The following is a 24075-nucleotide window of genomic DNA, read 5'->3' as shown; positions in this document are numbered from 1 at the left end:
AGTAGCTAGGGGTGAGGGGACTGGGAGACCTTGGTCAAAGGACAAAAAGTTTCAGTTAGACAGGAGAAAGAAGTTTAATGAATCTATTGTATATCATAGTATCTATAGTTAATAACAATATGTTGTATACTTGAAAATTTCTAAGAGAGTAGGTTAAATACCTACTCAAAAAATAAGTCTGAGAGATCATGCATATGTCAAATAGCTTGATTAAGCCATTCTATATTGTATACATATATCAAAGTATGTTATATTCCATAAATATATACAATCTTTACTTATCAATCTAAGGCATATAAGTAAACAAATGTTCAATTTAAAAAATAATTAGTATGAGCTATGTCTATTAGCCAGACCCTTTTCTTTCTTTGAGAAGTTCTTTTTAAATACATGAAGAGGTTTTTTGTTTGTTTGTTTGTTTTGGGAATAGATCCTGACTAGCAATCTTCTAGGACTGTGGTGGTTAAATTTATCTAAGAGAAATTGCATTTAGATACTAGGTAGCATTTTAATATGCCTGGATAGGTTTTGAAGGCATTATTCTGTCTTGTTAAATTTTGGGGAAAGCAGTAGATACTGCCTTCCTTGACAATTATTTATACATTTGAAGACAAATAGATGGAAAGGATTTTCTTTCAATGCTAATTTTTGTTTTCTAATTCAGTGAGCTTTTTCCAGTGAATACATATTTTTTCTTAAGCCGAGGTTTATTTTCCAGTTTGTGTAGGTAATCCTTTTTAGTTGATCTTAATTATCGTAGATGCTTCAAGAGCTAAACATTTCTTTTCTATATCTGGTCTAGGAAGAGTTTTCAATGAACAGTCATTTTAGGATCCCAAGTATCCTAAATTTCTAAAGCTGTATTAGTTTTCTGGGCTGCAGCCAGGGCAGCCTCCACGGTGGTGCAAGCGGAGCCAAAAGACGGAGGTTTCGGTGAGCAGGGGGCCGACGTGAGCTTGAGCAGCCCCCTTTGGCCTCCCCCGTCGATTCCATGAGTACCCTCATGCAGCTTAGCAAGAGGGCCCAGGATTTTTGGATCCCCAGCCCTGTGACAAGGCTTCCAGTCCAGCTCCTGCCTCCCAGGATTTCGACTCAGTTCAGCGAAGTCACCACCCCATCTGAGAAATGAGGACACCAAGGCTTAGAGCAAAGCGCAGAGGCACCATCTGCCAGGCCCCGTCCCTTCCTCTGGCTCCTCTCGATCACCATTGAAACCTGCTCCAGGTCCCCTTCTCTGGGGTCCAAGACCCCTTGCAGACCTCTCCCTCAGCTGCAGGCCCCTCATTCACCGTCGCCTCATCTCCCTGACTGTCCGCAGGCCTGGGCAGAATGGCTTTATTCATGGTCTGGCCTCCTGGTGCTGACGACGCCACTGGCCTCCCTGGACCCTCGCGTGGCCCCCATCCTGACCTTGGCGGCCCGGCTGCTGAATGACACACTATGTACCCCTGCAGCCGGGCATGAGCCTGGAGGGCCCGGCTCAGCCACAGTCCAGCCCCATGCAGGCCATGTTTGAGGTTCTTGATTTCATCACACACCTCTATGCTGGCGCTTCCACAGGCACCTGGACGTCAAAATCCTACTGACCAATATCCAAACCAACAGCACCTTTCTCCCTCCCCTGCCCACATCAGTCCAGAATCTCACCCACCCACCAGAAGTCGAGTTGACAGACTTCCAGACCCTGGCTGGAAGCCAGTACAACCTGGTCAAATGGCAGCTAGTGCGTTATGCCACCAGCTGTTACAGCTGTTGTCCGCGACTGGCCTCAGTGCTGCTATACCCTGATTATGGGACAGGAGAAGTGCACATGGGGCCCCTGCATGTCCCCTTACCCTCCACGATCAGGCCAGCTTCCCCCATGTCCAGGTCTCCAAAGCAGCCAGTGTGTGGCTACTACTGTGGCGCTGTGGGTGACACGTTTGACCACCTGCACAATGCCCACAAGGTGTTGCTCAGTGTTGCGTGTGTCCTGGCCCAGGAGCAGCTTGTGGTGGGAACAGCAGACCAAGATCTGTTGAAGAGCAAGTTGCTCCGTGAGCTGCTCCAACCTTATACAGAATGCGTGGAACATCTGAGTGAGTTCCTGGTGGATGTCAAGCCCTCCTTGACTTTTGATGTTGTCCCCCTGCTGGACCCCTATGGGCCCGCTGACTTTGACCCCTCCCTGGAGTTCCTGGTGGTCAGCAAGGAGACCTGTCATGGGGGGATGGCCATCAACCGCGTCTGCCTAGAGAAAGATCTGGAGGAGCTTGCCTTGTACCAGGTCCAGGTGTTGAAGGACCTAAGACATATGGAGAATGAAGAGGACAAAGTCAGCTCCTCCGGCTTCCATCAGCAAATGCTGGGAAACCTGCTTCGGCCTTCATATGAGAGGCCAGAGCTCCCCCTGAGTCTCTATGTGATTGGGCTGACTGGCATAAGTGGCTCTGGGAAGAGCTTAATAACTCAGTGGCTGAAAGTCCTGGGGGCGTTTATCATTGACAGTGACCACCTGGGTCATTGGGCCTATGCCTAGGTGGCCCTGCCTACCAGCCTGTGGTGGAGGCCTTTGGAAGAGATACTCTCCATAAAAATGGTATCATCAACAGGAAGATCCTAGGCAGCCGGGTGTTTGGGAACAAGAAGCAGCTGAAGATCCTCACAGACATTATGTGGCCAATTATCACAAAGCTGGCCAGAGAGGAGATGGATCGGGCTATGACTGAGGGTAAGCGTGTGTGCTTGATTGATGCTGCTATGCTGCTTGAAGCCAGCTGGCAGAACCTGGTCCATAAAGTGTGGACTGTTGTCATCCCTGAGACTGAGGCTGTAAAACGCATTGTGGTGAGGGATGGCCTGAGTGAGGCTGAGGCTCAAAACCGGCTGCAGAACCAGAAGAGCGGGCAGCAGCTTGTGGAACCGAGCCATGTGGTGCTCAGCACCTTGTGGAAGCCACACATCACCCAGCGCCAGGTGGAGAAAGCCTGGGCCCTCCTGCAGAAGCACCTGGTGGACACAGGAGGCCTACCCAGCAAGCTGGTATTTGGCCAACACTGAGGATGTGATTAGTGGGGGAGCAGGCCTCTCCCCATTCTTGCCTATGAGTGTCTGTGATACCCACAGCTGACTAGGGCTGGGGCAAGTAATGGAACCTGTAACAGAAATAAAGTGTATGTTCCCAGGTTAAAAAAAAAAAAATTCTTCATTGAAAATTTTTAAGAATTTAAGAATTTTAAGTCCATCAGAAATATGGTTTCACTTATAAATATCTAATCTCATTTTGCTTGGATAAGCATGGGTCGTTCAATCCATGTCCCCTCAACACAATGGTGTTAATTGCTAATTTTATCACAAGATATAACATGATCCTTTCTCTTGATTTTATTTGCTCATCCTTCAAGGCAATGGATAATTTTAGGGCCTCCTTGAGACTCTCTTTTATTCCTCATTACAGTTAGAAGTACATGAGGGTCTTCTCTACCTAATTAAATTATAGCCCATTTCCTAATTATGTTATAAAGTGCTCAGGAGTAGATATATTTGTATCTTATAATTTTGTGTCCACATATAGTTGTTCCTCAAAATATTAATGACAACTACTTTCTCTTAGTAAGGAAATGATCAAGTCTAACTCAAAAGCTACCACTGAGAAATATGTTTCTACAAAATGAAATGACTTGATATTAGGTAGCATTTTAATATGTCTGGATGAGTTTTGAATGCTCTTCTTCATCCATGAACATAATGGAAAATTAAAGTACTAAATACCTTTGCTTCAGATATTTGGGTAAACTCTAACAAAGTTGCCAATTACTTTGGCCAGTGGCAGCCAAATTGTTTTAAATAAACTATCCAAAGTAATTTTCTTTAGTTTCCTTTTCCCCTTTACCAAGAGAGACCCTGGGAGCAGAACACAAATTAAGCCCATATCTGAATTTACAAAGAAAATATCTGAAACTATATTTAAATCCAAGTTTGCAGTGTTTTTTCTTTTTCTTTTTTGGAGATGGAATTTCATCCTGTTGACCAGGCTGGAGTGCAGTGGCACACTCTTAGCTCACTGCAAGCTCTGCCTCCCAGGTTCAAGTGATTCACCTGCCTCAGCCTCCTGAACAGCTGGGATTACAGGCGCACGCCATCACGCCCACCTAATGTTTTGTGTTTTAATAGAGATGGGGTTTCACTGTGTTGCCCAGGCTGGTCTTGAGCTCCTAAGCTCAGGTGATTTGCCCACCTCAACCTCCCAAAGTGCTGGGATTACAGGCAAGAGCCACCATGCCCAGCCTGCAATTTTCAAAGCAATCTTGTGTTAAAGAAAGAAATGTCTTCAACTGTGGCCATCTTCAGCCTTTATCCTATAAAACTTCCATGTGGCTTTGGAAGTTTTGGCCACTAGTTTGTTCCTGAAATTCTCTCCTTCTCTGGTTTCTTACTGGTTTCCTCTGGATTTCTTAATCTATCTCTGGCTACACCTTATTAGTTTCAATCAGTCTCGGAATACACCATAAAAAGCAGTAATCTTCAAAATTCTATTTTTGTTTTTCCCTGTATACACTTTTTACTTTTTTTTTTTTAAGCTGAAAAACATCACTCGTCATGTGGCTTTAACTTTTGTTTGAAAGATTCAAAATTCAGGCCCTGACCTTTTCTTGGTCTAGATTACTATCTCCAGCTGACTGTTGTTAATCCCTATCTAGATGTCCTGCCAGTTCCTTAAACTCAACAATGAGTATAAAACCAAATTCATATTTCATTTCTATTTTCTTTCCTATTTATCAGTTCAGTTAATGGCTTCACAATTCTTTTATTCACGTAGTCTAGAAACTGTGGAAATATCTGTCATTCTTTTCCAATGTTTTACTACCCACTCACCACAATTTAAATGTTTCCTTTCAAATTTGTCTTCCTGCCTGCAGTATCCTTTCGACTGCAGAAATTTATCTTTTAGGTCCAATTTAATCAGGACTCTCAGCCACCCTTCATTCATGAATAAAAATCAATCAGATATTCTTAGAAACATCTATAGCATTTTTTTTTAACTGAGGTATGGTTATTTGTGTATACATTGGCATCCTTCAATTGATAGCAAGTTACTCAAAGGCAGAGAACATTCCCAAGTCTTTATATTTTAGCTCTTTATCTTTATTATGGTGGTTGCTCATTAAATATTTCCTGTATTCTCTGTGCCTTTGCCTACATGACAATATAAGTTTCATATTCAAAAAGCAATCCTGTTTTCCAGTCTTTTACATTACCTGAAGTAACATTTTATGTTAAGAGAATTTCTAAATTTTGATGAAATTATACTTTTTTATATAGCTTTAAAATTCTCCACTGGGTTTACCAAACAAGGCTGATGATTTGCCTTTAAAATGCCAACAATCAATTATTAATTCAATCAAACTGATGAGTAGGTCCCCTGATCACAAGTGCTACATGCATTTTCCTTATTTTTGAGTGAAGTATGGTTGTTTTCCCAGTTTTTCCTGAATTAATTTCTTAAATAAGTCAGCATATTCACAAGTTTCCAAGAGAAACTAAATATATTTCTATAGTAATAAAGCATTGGGTGCTTTACAAAAATTTCTCCTTAGAATTTAAGAATGAAATATGTCTTATATGACTCCTAATACTAAATTTTTGATCTTCCATTATGACATGACATTACCTCCTTTAAATATTTGTGTATAAGGGAATTGTTTGTGTTCCTTCTGTTTATTTTATAGTTTTCTTTTATAATAGAAAAGTATTTTATGTTTATAATATCTACCTTCCTAGCCATTATGTCATGTGTCCCTTATCATGGAAAACATTGTCTCTTTTAGGGGTATTTTTGGGGAGTTAACAAAATATATTTCTTGGTGGAAAGACTTATGATGATATATCCTCTTCAAGAGATGTTTGAGATGTAACTCAAACATACTCTTGTTCTTAGCTTTGATTTATGTAAACATTTTGTCTTCATCAAAGTCACAAAATTTTATCAGAACCTTATTTTTAACTCAGTATATAAATTCATCCTATTTAGAAATCAAACATGCTTTTGTCCTGTTCACACCGTTTGACAACATCCTACTTTTTCATTTCTTTTTTAAGAGTACTTTCAACAACAGATAAAAGATGCAACTTGATACAGTTAGTTAAGAAAATTCTACTTCGCATTTTTAAAAGTCGAGACAATGTCTGGAGTATTGTAGGTATCATTTTATTTTCCTTAAATAAATTGTAATGGATATAGTTCTTCCTGGCATTGTCTGTATCAATGGGCATTAATCTGTTGCCATATCTTTATTATGACTTTTGTTACCAATCTTGCGGAAATAATTTATACCTGCAGTAATGATTAGTAGATAGTATTTTATATATTTCTGATATGATTTGGCTGTGTCTCCACCCAAATGTCAACTTGAATTGTAGCTTCTAGAATTCTCAGGTGTTGTAGGAGGGATTGAAGGCGAGGTAATTGAATGGGGGCCTGTCTTTCCCGTGCTACTCTCATCAGAGTAAATAAGTCTCAGGAGGTCTGATGGGTTTATCAGGGGTTTCTGCTTTCGCTTCTTTCTCGTTTTTCTCTTGCTACCAGCATGTAAGAAGTGTCTTTTGCCTCCCACCAGGATTCGGAGACCTCCCTAGCTATGTGGAACTGTAAGTCCAATTAAACTTCATTTTTTTTCTCCATCTCGGGTATGTCAGTGTCAGATTAATACAGTAAATTGGTACCAGTAGAGTGAGACGTTGCTGTAAAGATACCCAAAAATGTGAAAGTGACTTTGGAACTGGGTAACAGGCAGAGGCTGGAACAGTTTGGAGGCCTCAGAAGAAGACAGGAAAATATGGGAAAGTTTGGAACTTCTTAGAGACTTATTGAATGGCTTTGCCCAAATTCTGATAGCAATATGGACAATAAGGTCCAGGTAGAGGAGAGGAACTTGTTGGGAACTGGAGTAGAGGTGACTCTTGTTATGTTTTAGCAAAGAGACTGCTGGCATTTTGCCCGCCCCCCCCCATCCCCCCGGAGATCTGTGGAACTTTAAACTTGAGAAAGATGATTTAGGGTATCTACGGAAGAAATTTCTAAGCAGCAAAGCATTCAAAAGGTGACTTGTTACTGTTAAAGACATTGAGTTTCATAAGGGAAGCGGAGCATAAAAGTTTGGAATATTTGCAGCCTGACTGTGATAGAAAAGAAAAACCCATTTTCTGGGAAGAAATTTAAGCCACCTGCAGAAATTTGCAAGGTGCCTAATGTGAATCCCCAAGACTATGGGGAAAATATTTCCAGGCCATGTCAGAGACCTTCACAGCAGTGCCCCCATCACAGTCCTGGAAGCCCAGGAGGAAAATATGGTTTTGTGGGGTGGGCCCAGGGTCCTTGTGCTGTGTGCAGCCTAGAGACTTGGTGCCCTCTGTCCCAGCTGCTCCAGCCATGGCTGAAAGGGGCCAATGTACAGTTCGGGCTGTGGTTTAAGAGGGTGGAAGCCTCAAATCTTAGCAGCTTCCACATGGTGTTGAGCCTGTGGGTGCACAAAAGACCTGAGGTTTGGGAACCTCTGCCTAGATTTCAGAACACGTATGGAAATGCCCAGGCAAAAGTTTGCTGCAGGGATGAGGCCCTCATGGAGAACCTCTGCTAGGGAGGTGCAAAAGGAGAATGTGGGGTCAGAGCCCCCACACAGGGTTGGAGCACTGCCTTGTAAAGCTCTGAGAAGAGGGTCACTGTTTTCCAGACCCCAGAATGGTAGATCTATCAACAGCTTGCACTGTGCACCTGGAAAAGCCACAGACACACAGTGCCAGCCATGAAAGCAGCCAGGAGGGAGTCTGTCCCCTGCAAAGCCACAGGGGCAGAGCTGCCCAAGACCATGGGAACCCATCTCTTGCATCAGCATGACCTGAATGTGAGACCTAGAGTCATAAGAGATCATTTTGGAGCTTTAAAATTTGACTGCCCCACTGGATTTCGGACTTGCATGGGCCCTGTAACCCCTTTGTTTTGGCCAATTCCTCCCATATAGAATGGCTGTATTTACTCAATACTGGTACCCCCGTTGTATCTAGGAAGTAACTAGCTTGCTTTTGATTTTACAGGCTCATGGGCAGAAGGGACTTGCCTTGTCTCAGATGAGACTTTGGACTGTGGACTTTTGGGTTAATGCTGAAATGAATTAAGACTTTGGGAGACTGTTGGGAAGGCATGATTGGTTTTGAAATGTGAGGACGTGAGATTTGGAGGAGACAGGATGGAATGATATGATTTGGCTGTGTCCCCACTCAAATCTCAACTTGAATTATATCTCCCAGAATTCCTACATGTTGTGGGAGAGAACCAGGGGGAGGTAATTGAATCATGGGGTTCAGTCTTTCCTGTGCTACGCTCGTGTTAGTAGGTATCACCAGATTTGATGGGTTTATCAGAGATTTCCCCTTTTGTGTCTTTCTCATTTTTCTCTTGCTGCTGCCATGTAAGAAGTGCCTTTCCACCAGCTATGGTGGCTCATTCCTGTAATCCCAAAACTTTGGGAGGCCAAGGCGGGTGTTTTATGAGGTCAAGAGATTGAGGCCATCCTGGCCAACATGATGAAACCTTGTCTCTACTAAAAATACAGAAATTACCTGGGTGTGGTGGTACAAGCCTATAATCCCAACTACTGAGGAGGCTGAGGCAGAAGAATCACTTGAACCCGGGAGCTGAAGGTTGCAGTGAGCCAAGATCGTGCCACTGCACTTTAGACTGGCAACAGAGTGAGACTTGGTCTCAAAGAAAAAAAAAAAAAATGCTTTTCACCTCCCTCCATGATTCTGAGGACTTCCAGCCACGTGGAATTATAAATCCAATTAAACCTCTTTCTTTTTCTTGCCAGTCTCAAGTATGTCTTTATCAGCAGTGTGAAAACAGACTAATACAATTTCCCTCTGTTGAACTCGTGAATTATTTACTATGTACAAGGTAATTCACTGGTAAGAAAAATTGGGCTGGTGTGTTTACTAAGAGACACACAGGATTAACATGCCCATTAGATCCAGCCAACCTAATTTTGCAATGCACAAGCCTCTTTGCTTGGTAAAGAGGAAAGTACCATTATTTGCAGTAGCATCTGAGCTTGGTGGATGATAAAGGATGAACATTTTTCACCTGAGGTTAAATAGATGAATTCATTCATTCAGCTAGTTATTAAGCAGCAGCAAGGTACCAGTCGTTGGTAATCAACAGTAAATGGCATAGTCCATCTCCTAATGGCTTTGCAATCTACTAGGTCTTTTTTTTTTTTTTTTCTATTTTTTGTTCTAACCTAAAACTGTGAAACACAAAGAAACTAAAATGGTTCTTCTTAACCAAGATGAACCATGTTCTATACTGATAAGCTACTTTTAAGTGCCTCTCAGTAAACTAACATCCTTGAGACATAGGTAGAGGAATTCAATCCGCTGCAATAATACAGTTGTTTCAGTCTTCACTTTTCATATGGAGATTGCCAATGTGCAGGGTCCAACATAGTTGCAATGGCCGGGCACTGCGGAACTCCAGGGGACATTGTTTACATAGATTAGGATGTTGTCACACTGTTCACATATATTACAATCTGAGCAGCCAAATGCTCCAACCCAGAGGTACCTTTTCAGCCACCTCTTTTATATTCTATCAAAAGCAAGCATTACCAAGTTGTTACTTCATTTTATTTTGTTTAGCACTTTTGAGGTGCTGCTGTGCTCAGGGTTCTTTTCTTATTGAAGTAATAGAGATCTACAAAGATAAATAACACATAAACGTTTACTTTAATGGACAACATTAGAGTCTAGTAATTTTCTTTACAGACTCCAGATCTCAATGGAGTCACAAACAAGATAAGTTAATAACTGCATCTCCATTCTCAAGGATGCTATCTTAACAAATGTGTTCAGGTTGGCCAAAAAACAGCAGCAGCATTTACTTACTGAAAGCCATATGGAAAAGCCGTGCTCTTTCTCGAGGTCACTTGGCAAACATTACGTTTTTGCTCCCTTGATGTTTCCTGATCTCAAGAGTAGGAAACCAGAAGGGGACCAAATCACTTCCTTACCCACTTCCTAAAGAGTAACGTTGACTTCATCAGCTGGGCTTTTGGGTTCAGTAAACCCACATATTTCAGGATAAACTGGCTTGAGTACATGAGCGGTGATTGCTTTTCTTACAGAGTTGCAGTGGCAACACTGATAATTAAAACAAGCAAAAAGTGTTGGCATTCTTTCATGGCCATCTGCGACTTCAGTGTGCTGGTACTTAGTGTTCACAGGCAACTGAATGTTTGAACTGGTTCTTGGTTTTGCAGTGAAAAATAAAGGAAAGCACATTTTTGTTTTGCCTATTCTTTTTTTTCCATGAACAACATGGTTAGAAATTATGACATTTAATTGTTTTAAATTCAATTTTCATGCAACATTTTGTTTCATGTATTTAGCATTTTGATATGAGACCATATCATAATTAAATTATAAAATTAAGTTTGCTATCCCACTTCATGTATTCTTTTATTGTAGTGTTAACTTTAAATCTTTCCATTTTCATAGGATTCACAGATCTTTATTTTTCTGTAAGAAACTGATACAGCATTTGACTTTTTTTGGTTGCGTTCCAAAATTTTAACATAAGTATTGTAAAAAGAAATAAAAGTGATTTTTATTTCCTTTAAGATTTTATAATTGTGCAGCATGAACATAAGTAATATATGACTAGAATCAAAGATTATAAACATTTAGAACATAATAGTTAATGTATTTAAACACATAAAAGCACATTTATTATGTTGAATCACATGAAGTTTCTATTTTTGATAGGAAAAAAATTATCAAATTTTGGCAATCAGCTTATATTAGGTAATTCTGTACATTTTTGCTACCAGTTTAATGAAAATTTAATGCATGATAGTTAACCATAAATGAGTCAGCCCTTGGTGGATTATCTAAACCTAATGCCAGTTCCTCTCTCTTTTGATTTAATTACTGCTTTCAGGCTGACTACTTCAAGAAGTCTATCTTAAGTGGTAATGAATGAAAGAAAACAATATCCATAAATTTGTATACTTAAAATTCCATATTTTTAAAAACCCAGGAGTTAGAATAAAGGAGCAGTTAAGACTATGAATTAAACATTGTTTTAGGAAATTATCTGGATTTATTTACATGTGCTATTATGTCTCTAATCCCATATATAATAGACAAGGAGGCTCTAAAATGTGTGTTTCCAACAAATGATATCAAGATGATATTATATTTTTGAGAATTTCTGCAGATTTTTAGCTGAACAGAAAAAAATGGTCTACAAAGCAAATCCTTAGTGTCAGTAGATAAAAATTCTTATCAGTTCTGTCACTGGCAACCTCTGTGACACAAGTAGGTGCTCTAACCTCTATGGAAGCATTTTATTTGTTCACTTTACTGACATCTTAGTGCACATGCATTCCCACTTCTTTAGCAACAACTCTATGATTCTCAGGAGCCCACCCCAGAGGTTAGGAACCATTGGATTATAAAAGCTCTGTTAATCCTTCTTAGCCTCACATTCTAATTTCTATTAACCTTAGTGGTATTAGCAACAAATGAGGAAAAGGAAATAGACTAACTTGAAATTTGGAATTGTGATAATGAAGATTCCAACCATGATGCTGATAATTATGTATGAGTTCTTTCCATTTGACTAGTGGCCAGAAACCAAAGAGAGTGGAATTGATGAGCCAGTGTGTCATGCTGGCAGTGGCTGCAGCCTGAAAGGAAAATAATCCAGATAATTGTTTAATTGGATACTACTTAAAAACAGGAGTTGAAACCCGCCCCCCCAAGAAGTATGATCCGGAATAAACATCTTTTCCACCATATTGGTTAAATAAAAACCCAAGCATGGTGCACTGATGGCCAGCATCCATGAGGTTCCATTTTCACTGCCATGAAATTTCCTTTTAACTGTCCCCTGCTGGTCCTTGACAATCTCTGTCAGCTTTACTTTTCAATGTTTAGTACTTCTGGATGATAATTTTACAATGGTATACTTATAATGAAAAACAAAAATGAATGAAATCCTAGCTACAAACATAATAACAGGAGGATAATATTCAAGTGCTTCCTAAGCAGTGCTTATGATAAAACTGTCATGAGGCAGCCTGGGTTTGAAACATATCATTCTATCATACATGTTATATAATTTATAAAGTATGTGTTATAAGTTTGATTTAGTTATTGAAACTTTCTGTGATTCAGTTTTAGCACTTGTAAACTGGGTGGGATGGTACTGGGGCTGTAGTAAACATTACATGAGTTAATTTGTGGTTAATTTGTAAAATGACCTTGTACCAGTGCTTGGCTTAAGTGCTGTATTTCTGAAAGAGTAATCTGCTGTTATTACTATTTCCTCATGGCAGTTTTACAGAAAAGTGACTGTTTTTATATAACCTAACTAACTGAGCCCTGGAACTTTTAAACTAATGGTTTTGACTGAATTATCATAGCATGGTAAAGTCTATCAATTTTATAAGAAGTGGCTCAGAAAAGCAAATGGCATGCAATACATTTGCTTCTGCAGTTATATCTCTATAACACACTGAGCATAACGTTGGAGGTGGTATGACCAATTAAAGTATTTTGGTCCCTCTTTTCTTTTTTCCATTCTCTTGAGATTTTAGTTTTAGGTCTTTTTCTCTGAGCTGAATGCATTCATATTTAATGATTGCCATTTTTATTCTTTTTGGAGAATTAAATATTAAATACCAGGCAGAATACGTCCTTTAATTTCTCTTTGGAGTAATAAGATGTTACCAGTAACTGTTTCCTAAGATCTGTAGCAATACCCTGTGTCAAAATGGAAGTACATTATAAAGCCAGAAAACCACTTATCAAGAGCTCTTAGAAAGAGTATTTTATATTGTATAAATGCATCAAATAATGCAAACATCTGAGAAGTGAATTGGTGCTGATTTGGCTTCAAGAATCTCTTGCACAAAATGTTATGATAAATTCTAATTACCAAAGTACTTATCAAATTATAATAAAAAGTTTTAATTACTTCATTCACAATGAGATTATTAGCATGAACAAGAATTACTCCCTTTTTCAGCTTTATTGAGGTGTAATTAACAAAATTGTATATATTTAAAGTACACATGATTTGATATGCATATACATATAGCAGCACAATCAAATTAATGAGCACATTCATCATACATAGTTACCATTGTGTGTTTATGTATATGTATGTGTGTGGTGAAGACAATGCCTACCTTCCTAGTGAATTTCAAGTAAAACTGCAGTATTATTAATTATAGCTACCATGCTGTACATTAGATCCTCAGAACCTATTCATCTTATAACTGAAAGTTTGTATACTTCAAACAACATCTCCCAGTTTTCCCTACTCTTAACCCCTGATAACTATCCTTCTACTCTTTGCTTCTATGAGTTCTACTTTTTCAGATATCACATATAAGTGATACCATACAGTATGGGTCTTTGTAGATCTGGCTTATTTCATTTAGCATAATGTTCTTCAAGTGCATCCATGTTGCAAATGGAAGGATTTAATCTCTTTTAAGGCTGAATACTGTCCGCGTGTGTGTGTGTGTGTGTGTGTGTGTGTGTGTGTGTGTGTGTGTGTGTGTGTGTGTAACATTTTCTTTATTCATTCATCCATTAAAAGGCACTTAAGTTGGTTTTACATCTTGGCTACTGCAAATAATGCTGCAATCAACAAGACAGTGAAGTTATCTCATCAAGATGCTGACTTAATTGCCTTGAGATACATATCCAGAAGTGGAATTGCTGGATTGTATAGTAGTCCTATTTTTTATTTTTTTGTATAACCTCCTTACTGTTTGCCATACTTGCTGAATCAATTTACATTCCCATTCCCATTAATAGTATAAAAGGGATCCCATTTCCCTTTTCTTTCCGGCCCTTCCTTCCTCCGGCCCTTCCTTCCTCCGGCCCTTCCTTCCTCCGGCCCTTCCTTCCTCCGGCCCTTCCTCCGTTTCGTTTCAACAAAGTCTCACACCGTAGCCCAGGCTGGAGTGAAATGACACAATCTCAGCTCACTGCAACCTCTGCCTCCCAGATTCAAGTAAGTGTTCTGCCTCAGCCTCCCAAGTAGCTGGGATTATAGGCACCTGCCACCACAACCACCTAATTTTTAGTACAGATTGGGTTTCACTATGTTGGCCAGGTTGGTCTTGGACTCCTGACCTCATGATCTGCTTGCCTTGGCCCCCCAGAGTGCTGGGATTACAGGCCTGAGCCACCGCATCCAGTCTAGGGATCCCTTTCCTTAACACCATTACCAACCCTGGTTAGACCTTATCCTTTTGATAATAGCTATTCTAACAGTGATATGTCATTGTGGTTTTAATTTGCATTTCCCTGATAATTACTGAGGTAAAGCACCTTTTTATACACTTGTTGGGTATTTGTATGTTTTCTTAGGAAGAATGTCTATTCACATCCCTTGCGCATTTTCTAACCAGGTTATTTCATTTTTGCTATTAAGTTGTATGGGTTCCTTATATATTTTTTAATATTAACCCCTTGTCAGATATAAGGTTTGCAAAACCATCTCCCATTTCATAACTTGCCTTTTTATTTTGTTGATTGTTTCTTTTGCTGTAGGTAAGTTTCTTACTTTGATGTTATCTCATTTGCTTATTTTTTATTTTTTTGCCTCTGCTTTTGGTGTCATATCCAAAAAATCAGAGCTTTTCCCTGGTTTTTATAAGAGTTTTATGGTTACAGGCTTTACATTTAAGTCTTCAATCTATTTTGTGTTAATATTTGTGTATGATGTAGGAGTCTAATTTCTTTATTTTGTATGTGGATATTCATTTATTGCAATGCCATTCTTTTCCAATTTTGTATTCTTAGTGCTTTTGTCAAAGATTACTTGACTATCTACGTATGGGTTTATTTCTGGCTCTCTATTGGTTTGTGTATCTCACTTTTATGCCAGTAGCATAGTGCTTTGATTACTATAGCTTTGTAACATAATTTGAAATCAGAAGGTGTGATGTCTCCAGTTTTGTTCTTTTTTATTTTTTAAGGACAGGATTTCTCTCTGTCAGCTGGGCTGCAGTGCAATGGCATAGTCATAGCTCATTGCAAACTCAAACTCCTGAACTCAAGCAATCCTCCTACCTCAGTTTCTGGAGTTGCTGGGGCTACAAGCATCCACCATCATAACCCAGCCAGTTTTTAATTTTTCTTTTTTTATAAAAATGAGGTTTCCCTATGTTACCCAGGGTGGTCTGGAACTTCTAGCCTCAAGAGATCCTCCTACCTTGGTCTCCCAAAGCACTGATATTATGGCATGAGCTACTGTGCCTGGTCCTGCTCTTTCTCAAGATTTCTTTGGCTATTCACCATCTTTTGTAGTTTTATATTAATTTTAGAATTGTTTTTCTGATTTATTTGAAGAAATTGCCATTGGAATTTTTATAGGGATTACATTGAATCTGTAGATTTATTTGCATGGTATGGACTTTTTAGAATAGTATGGACATTTTAACAGTATTAATCATCCCCATCTCTGAAGATAGGAATCATTCCATTTATTTGTCTCTTCTTCAGTTTCTTTCAGCAACGTCTTTCAATTTTCAGTGTACAGATATTACAACTCTGGTTAAATTTATTTCCAAGAATTTTATTCTTTATTACTCTTTTGTAAATGGGATTGTTTTGATTCTTTTTTAGATGGTTTATTATTAGTATATAGGAACACAACTAACATTTGTATGTTTATTTATTTTTTTCTTTTTGTCTTGCAACTTTACTCAATTTGCTTATTCTACCAGTTTTTTTTTTTTTGGTGGAATCTTTAGAATTTTCTGTATGTAAGATCATGTTATCTGCAATCAGAAACAGTTAACTTCTTCCTTTCTTATTTGGATGTCTTGTCTTTCCTTTTCTTGCCTAATTGCTCTGGCTATACTTTCAGTACCATGTCAAATAGAAATGATGGGAGTGGGCATCTTTTCTTGTTCCTGATCTTAGAGTAAAAGTTTTCAGCTTTTCACCGTTAAGTATGATGTTGGTTGGGAGGTTGTTATATAGCCTTAATTCTGTTGAGGTACATTTCTTCTATACCTAATTAGTTGAGAGTTTTCATAATGGAAGAATATTGAGTTTTATCAAATACTTTCTCTGCATTTGAGATGATCATATAATTAGTATCCTTTATTCTATTAACATGATGCATCACATTTACTGATTTGTGTAAACTAACATATCCTTGCTTCCCAAGGATAAATGTCACTGGATCACGGTATTCTTTTAAAGTGCTGTTAATTTGGCTTGATAACATTTTCTTAAAAATGTTATCAAATGTTTGTATTTATGTTAATTAGGAATATTGACCTATAATTTTATTTTTTTTATAGTATCCATACCTGACTTCAGTTTCAGAATGATGAGTTCGGAGATATCCTCTCCTTCTGAATTTTTAGAAGAATTTGAGAATGGTTGATATTAATTCCTCTTTAAATCTCTGATATAATTCACTTGTGAAGCTATCGGGTTTTGGGATTTTCTTTAGAGGTTTTTGGTTACTGATTCAGTCACTTATTCATGATCAGTCTGTTGAGGTTTTCTATTTCATTATTCAGTGTTGGTAACTTGTATGTTTCTAGGAATTTATCCATTTATTCCAGGTTTTCCAATTTGTTGGAATATTCTTATTCAGAGTAGTCGCTTATAACCCTTTGTATTTCTTTGGTATCAATTTTAATGTCTTTCCTTTTACCTATAATTTTACTTGAGTCTCTTTTCTTCTTGGTTGGTCTGGCTAAAGGTTTATCAGTTTTGTTTATCTTTGCAAAACACTAAGTTTTAGCTTTGTTGGTATTTCATTTTTTTTTTCATTCTCTATTTGATTTCTTTTTGCTCTGATCTTTGTTGCATCCTATCTTCTAACTTTGGCTTTAGGTTGTTCTTCTTTTACTAGTTCCTTGAAATATAAAATTTAATATTTTATTTGGGATCTTTCTTTATTCTTAATATAGGCAATTATTATTAGAAACTTCCCTCTTAGAACTATATTTGCTGTAGTCTATCAGTTTGGGTATGTTCTGTTTTTATTTTTTGTTGTCTTAAGTACTTTCTGATTTTCCTTTTGATTTCTTCTTTGACCCATTGGTTGTTCAGGTAGCATGTGGTTTAATTTTCATATACTTGTAAATTTTACAAAATTCTTCCTGTTTTTCATTTCTAGTTTCATACCATTATGGTCAGAAAATATATTTGAAATTATTTTAATCTTACAAAAATTTTTAAGTACTGTTTTGTGGCTTAACATATAATCTATGCTGAAGAATGTTTCATGTGTGCTGGAGAAGGTTCATTTTGCTGCTTCAGATGGAATGTTTTGAATATATTTGTTACTCATTTTGTGGATGGTGTTATTCAAGTCCATTGTTTAGTTGTTGATTTTAATTTGTATGATCTATTCATTGTTGCAAATAGAAATTGATGTCCCCTACTATTACTGTATTGCTGTCTCTTTCCTCCCTTCTGTTAGTAGTTGCTTGGTATGTTTAGATGCCCTGGTACTGGATACAAACATACTTAAAATTGTTACATTCTCTTGATGCATTGACCCTTTGTTACTAAATAATGACCTTCTTTGTTTCTTATGACAGATTTGGACTAAAAGTCCATTTTGTCTAATATAAATATATCCAACCCTGCTGTCTTTTGGTTACCATTTGATTAGAATATCTTCTTCCATTCCTGCACTTTAACCTACGTGTGTCCTTAAGACTGAAGTGATTCTTATAGGGAGTGTATAATTGGCTCTTGTTTTTGCTTTTTTAATCTATTCAGCCACTCTGCATTTTTAGATTAAAGAATATAATCCATGTACATTTAAGCTAATTATTGATAGGTAAAGTTTTATGACTTCCACTTTTTAAAATGTTTCTGCTATTCTTTTCCTTTTTCTCCTGTCTTCCTTTGTATTTTGATGATTTTCTATAATCTTATATTTTAATTCCTTTCTTATTGTCTTTTGTATATCTACTAAAGGTTTTTTCTTTGTGGTTAACATGAAGCTTGCATAAAAGGTCTTACAACATTCCATTTTAAGTTGATAAGAACTTGACTTCAGTTACATACAAATACTCTACACTTTTACTCTCCAATCGACATTTTATGCTATTGATGTTACATTTTGCATCTCTTTATATTGTATATCTTTAACAAATTAGTGTATCTAGTTATTTTTAATACTTTTGTTTTTTAACTTCTCTAAGTTACAAGTGGTTTATATACAACTATTACAGGATTCTGAACTTGACCACATTTTTAACTTTACTAGTGAATTTTATACAAATAGATGTTTTTATGATGTTAATTAGCGTCTTTTCAGTTCAATTTAGCATTAAATTCTACCTTTAATATTCTTTTACAAGGCAGATCTAGTGGCAATTAATTCCCTGAGCCTTTGTTTGTATGGGTAAGTCCTTTTCTCTCCTACATTTCTGAAAGACGGTCTTGTTGGATATAGAATTCTTTTTTGACTGTTCATTTCCTCAGCACTTTGAATATATCATTCCACTCTCTCCCAGTTTTCAACGTTTTTTGTTGAGGTGTTCACCAATTGTTTTATCAGGGTACCCTTCTTTTTGATGAGTCTCTTTCCTCTTGCTGCTTTAAAGTTTCCCTCTTTAAGACCTTTGTCAATTTGATTATAAAGCATTCCCTCTGTGAGGAATACATTCTAAAGTCCCCAGTGGATGCCTGAAACTGTGGATAGCACTGAACCCAATTGCCATCAGTTGGAACCTGTTTCTGTTTATGTCTTCTGGAAACAAATTTAATGCCTTTTTCATCTTTGCTTATCATACATTGTGACTATAACTTCTGCAGTCTGAAGTGCAACAGCAAAACTAGTATAATTTTTTTTCTTCTTAATTTCATGAGTAGAAGATTTGTTCTTACCGTAGATCTTAGCAAACTCAGCATGCCATTTTTTTTTTTCTTTATTAAGTCAATAACTTTTACCTTTTCACTTGATGGCTTCTCTTTGGCATATCCAAATTGCCAGCATCATTTGTGCTTTGAAGCCATTATTAAGTAAAATAAGTGTTACTTGAAAACAAATTTCAGTGCCACAACAGTCAATCTGATAACAGATGACTACTAAGTGACTAAAGCATGTTCTGTGTCAATATGCTGGCAAAAGGTATAATCCACATCCCGGACAAGACAGAGCAGGACAGAGTGAGATTTCTTCACTCTGCTCAGAACAGAATGCAATTTAAATTTTGTGAATTATTTCTGGAATTTTCCATTTAGTATTTTCAAACTGTGGTTGACTGCAGGTCAGTGAAAGCATTGAAAGTGAAACCAAGGATAAAGTGGAACTACTGTAATGTGTCTCAGAAAAATATTCTCTGGGTAGGTCCTTCTTTAGATTCTTTGAGCTTCATGAATCAGGATGTCTGTATCTCTCGGGGAAGTTTTCAGACATTATTTCTTTAAATAAGCCTTCTGTTTGTCTCTTCTCTTGTGGCTTTCAGAAATCAAGTATTTATTATCTTCATGATACCCATAAGTTAGTATGCTCTGTTTTTTTTTTTTTTTTTTTTAAGACAGGGTTTCACTCTGTCACCCAGATTGCAGTTCGGTGGTGTGATCTTGGCTCACTGCAGCCTCCGCCTCCAAGGCTCATAATTCTCCCACCTCAGCCTCCTGAGTAGCTGGGACGGCAGGTGCAGGCCACTATGCCTGGCTGATGTTTCTTTTCTTTTCTTTTCTCTTTTTCTTTTCTTTTTCTTTTTTTTTTTTTTTGGAGACAGGGTTTTACTATGTTGCCCAGGCTGCTCTGAAACTCCTGACCTCAAGCAGTCCACCTGCCTTGGCCTCCCAAGGTGCTGGGATTACAGGCATGAGTCACTAAGTTCAGCCTAGTATGCCCTCTTTACTCTTTTTTTAATTGTTTCTCTAACTGACTAATTCAATGTGACCTGTCTTTAAGTTTGCTAATTTTTTCTTTTGTATGATTAAATATGATATTGTACCTCTTTTTTGAATTTTTCAGTTCTGTCATTCTTCAATCCAATATTTCTATTTTTTTATGATTTCTATTTTTTATTAACTTCTGATTTTGTTCATGCATTGTTTTTCTGATTTCATTTAGTTGTCTGTTTCCCCTTCCATCCCACTGATTTTCTTTAATATGATTGTTTTGCATTTTCTGTCAGACAGTTCATAGGTCTAAATTTCTTTGCGGTTGTTACTGGCACTTAGTACTTTGCTTTTGTGGTGTCGTGTTTATCTGATTCTTTATTATCTGTGTAGATTTGCATTTTTGTGTTTGCATTTGAAGAACAAATACCTGCTCAAATCTTTACAGATTGGCTTTGGCAGATATTGACCTTCCCTTTCAAGGTTCCCAGCCTGATAGGATTTCTTCTGGGTCATGTGACTTTTGCTGGTTCGTATGAGGAGCAGAATATATGTGGTCTCGTCTCAAGATGGATTGGACTTTGGGCAGTAGAACTGGCACTAGGGCAAGGGTGGGCTTTAGATTCAACACTTGGCTCCACAGATGGCAGGCCTGTTACCAGGTATACTGTTGAATGTTTTTCTCTCCAAGTTCTTAGGAGGGCTCCCACTGGGTCACTAGGTAGATCCTTGGTCAGGCAGAACTGGTCTTGGACTATGGCTGAGGGGGGCTAGAGCTGAGTTACAGGGGTGCTTCAGGGTCCATGGCTGAGTTGAATGTTTTTAGGTCTCTTTCCAGGGTCACAGACAGATGAACCTCCTGCCAGGGTCTTGGTGGGGCAAGACTGCCCCGACTGCGTCCAAGCAGAGCTGGAGATGGATCACAGGTCTACTTTAAGATCTATATTCAGCCTGAGATCAGCTGGCCTATTTCTGGGAGCATGGATGAGCATGTTTTCTATAAAGTCCATTGGTGTACAGAACTGTTCTCAGATCACAGCTGAGGGGAGCTGGAACCAAGTTAAAGGGCTCTTTCAGCATGTACAGTGGGACCAAAGTTGAGACTGCCACCAGGGTATGAATGGACATATCTTTTGGAAGGTCCCTGTGTCGTCAGAAATGCTGTCAGACTATAGGCGAGAGTGGCTGGAACTGAATTATAGGGCCACTTTAAGGTCCACAGTTGGGGCTGAGATCAACAGGTCTGTTGTACAAAACGCATGTGGGCATGACTCCTCCCTCATTCCTTGGTGGGTGATTCTAGTGGCAGGACCAAGGCCAAATGGAGCTGTAGCCAAGTTCATAGGGGAATGAGGTTGTTTCTGGATCTGTATCCAGGGCCACTGTTCATAAGCCTGCTGACTGGGTACAGGCCTGCCCTCTCAGAACTGCCCTGATCGGTCTTAGACTTTGTATCTGAATCCCAAAGCTTGACAAAGGCACTTTTTTCCATAGATAGCTGCCAAATTATTGTTCTGTGGGAGGATATGAGTAGAGGATCTTCTATTCTGCTATCTTGCTAACTCCTAGAATAGTTCCTTTACAACAATTGTAATAGATGAGGTTTCTAATTGCTCAGCAGACACTTATTCCAAACTCCCAGACTTTCACACCTAAAAATGTGCCTCTGAATAAATATTTAATTTTACAGTAACAGTTAACATATTTAGACCCATGAAGTAACATTAGAGTATTAATTCCTCTTAATCAACTGTCTTTACTAAAGGAAGTTCCAGGTGCAAATGCAGTAATGATATTAAAAATAATAATTTATGGACTACATGCTCCGGCCAGTAGAATAGACACTAGCATGAAGTATTAGAATACCCTTCTTTCACCAGAGGTTAACTAGGCAGTGCTGGATAACAGGGAGGTGAGAGGTTCTGTGAAGGAGGCTGAGGAGGCAAAGTGGGACACGAGAAAATTGGGACCCCAACTGTTTACCAACCTATACAGCGATATGAGTGCATCCTGTAAAGTATATATATTCATATATATTCATAGCATCCTTGTGGGAAATGCATTTGAAAAGCCAAGAATGATGAGAAAATACCCTTAATACCAAAAAACTTTTAATAATAATCAATATTTATCTATTCTTCATGGAGATTGTCATTTCTTCTTGAAAAAAAAATATGGTGATTTCATTCAGAGTTGCTTGAGGTTTCTCAAACTCAAACAAAATAAAAAAACACATAGACTTAACCTGGAGAAAATTTTGCATAAGTCCCACTATTCTTACTATATAATACTTGCAATTTCTATCTATTGAAATATAATAGTTAGAATTTTTCCCATAATTATTTAATTCATCTGCATTTCTGTGATCAAAGTTACTCTAAACAATAGCAGGAGACAATCTGTGCTCTTTATATTTTAGAGGTCATGAGCCAAATTCTTTTGAAAATTTGCAATTTTAATAAAATAATGAGGTTTAATAGGAATGTTCATTTTCTAAAATTTTAAAAAATAATGTATCTTTTCATTCATGAGGAGAAAAAATATAAAAAGGATTTTTTTATATACATTATATCAAAGTATAAATTGCTTCAAATAAGTTGTGAAAAGGAAAACTAAATTTTTGGCTTAGAATTTTGCACTATGTACAACTGAAAAGAGAATTCTATGAAGATTCATATTATTTTGTATGAGTTTCAATTATTATAAGACATTAGAGAGCAAAACCAGTTTTGTTAATTGCCAAAATGGGTATGTGTTCTACGATGTTATTTCACCTCTGTCTTTTCTTCTGTTTTCCTTTTTATTTCTTGCATTTTTTATCTGATTAAATATATTTCAAATAATTTTTTTCTTCTTATAATTCTAAACAGTATCTAGCTATCAATATAGCCCTGAAAGCGCAGGCTTAACTACATTACAGACAATTCTCTGGCAGATTAAATTTTCACCACCCACATTTCCGATCTACTTTAAAAGTCAGCATTAAAGACTAATTTGAATATTTTTCTGATTTTTAAAAAATGCCTTAGTTTCAACTAACCCTCGAACTCCATCTGTGTATACTTATGCAAGATTTTATGGTGGCTACAAAGATATGTAAGAGAAAATGTCAGCGTCCTAATATCTTATAGCAGGGGGCAGATGCTCTGACATGGAGAGAGGTCACTAGACCACAAGCCATGGATAGTAAATGTCCTATGAGAACAGGCTACATTGTTGGCATTTAGAGGTGTTTCCTATATGGAGCTTATCATGTCTCGGGGATGGTTATGTGTCTGGTCTAACTATCCCCGTCCTTTGTAGAAGGATAATTCTACAAAAATTTCCTCAACCATTCACCATCTGCCTTATCTCCTTAGGTTGCATGTCCACTATCCTTGGTAAACAATGTACATGTTTACTAAGAGCCACATACCAATGTTTTCATGGGACACTTACTGCACTAACCAAAATCATTTTTAATATTGTTAGTTGTTAATTATTTGTTTCATAATTATTAATGTTCTTTAGGGAAAATCTTGGAAGAGATGCTACTACAACTTTTTCTAATTGCTTTTAAAAGAAAGCACTTAAGTTTTTTTTTTTTTTTTTNTAAGAGTCTTACTCTGTTGCCTAGGCTGGAGTGCAGTGGCACGATCTCAGCTCACTGCACCCTCCGCCTCCCAGGTTCAAGTGATTCTCCAGCCTCAGCCTCCTAAGTGGCTGGGACTACAGGCGCACATCAGTGTTTGGCGAATTTTTTTTGTACTTTTAGTAGAAACAGGGTTTTACTATATTGGGAAGGCTGGTCTTGAACTCCTGACCTCAGATGATTCACCCACCTTGGCCTCCCAAAGTGCGGGTCAACTTTGTTCATCTTCCTTTTGGTGAATATACGTTAGCGTAGGCACTTGCAAGGGGCAGACATTTAATACAGCACAGATAACATCACTCTAGTATCTATATTGTATGCCTTATGTTCTTTAATGAGTGTCTCGTTCCTTACAGGACAGTGCTTTTTACTCTGACGTCTGTGGTTGTACTTGTGATTACAACGGACTGGATCAGCTGGGACAAGCTGAATCGGGGATTTTTGCCCAGTGATGAAGTTTCCAGAGCATTCCTTGCTTCTTTTATCTTGGTCTTTGACCTCCTTATTGTGATGCAGGTAAGTGTATTTCCCTTCCCTCAACTAAGCTGTTG

The 24075-nt window shown here is 37.9% G+C and overlaps 1 protein-coding gene and 1 pseudogene across 4 annotated transcripts in view; both read left to right on the top strand.

Annotated features, from left to right (window-relative positions):
• Positions 1-24075, top strand: part of TMEM117 (transmembrane protein 117) — a 530078-nt gene that overhangs the window by 417541 nt on the left and 88462 nt on the right. For all 4 annotated transcript variants that reach the window (XM_017529749.2, XM_017529762.2, XM_037738890.1 and 1 more), the window contains one exon: positions 23881-24040. In XM_017529749.2, coding sequence (XP_017385238.1) covers positions 23881-24040 — 160 coding nt within the window. The remainder of the gene's footprint in view (positions 1-23880; positions 24041-24075) is intronic.
• On the top strand, positions 971-3039 carry LOC108305226 (annotated as a pseudogene).

This window comes from Cebus imitator, unplaced genomic scaffold (assembly GCF_001604975.1).
Source record: "Cebus imitator isolate Cc_AM_T3 unplaced genomic scaffold, Cebus_imitator-1.0 Scaffold2, whole genome shotgun sequence".
NCBI lineage: Eukaryota > Metazoa > Chordata > Mammalia > Primates > Cebidae > Cebus > Cebus imitator.
This window is presented reverse-complemented; position numbering and strand designations above follow the sequence as displayed.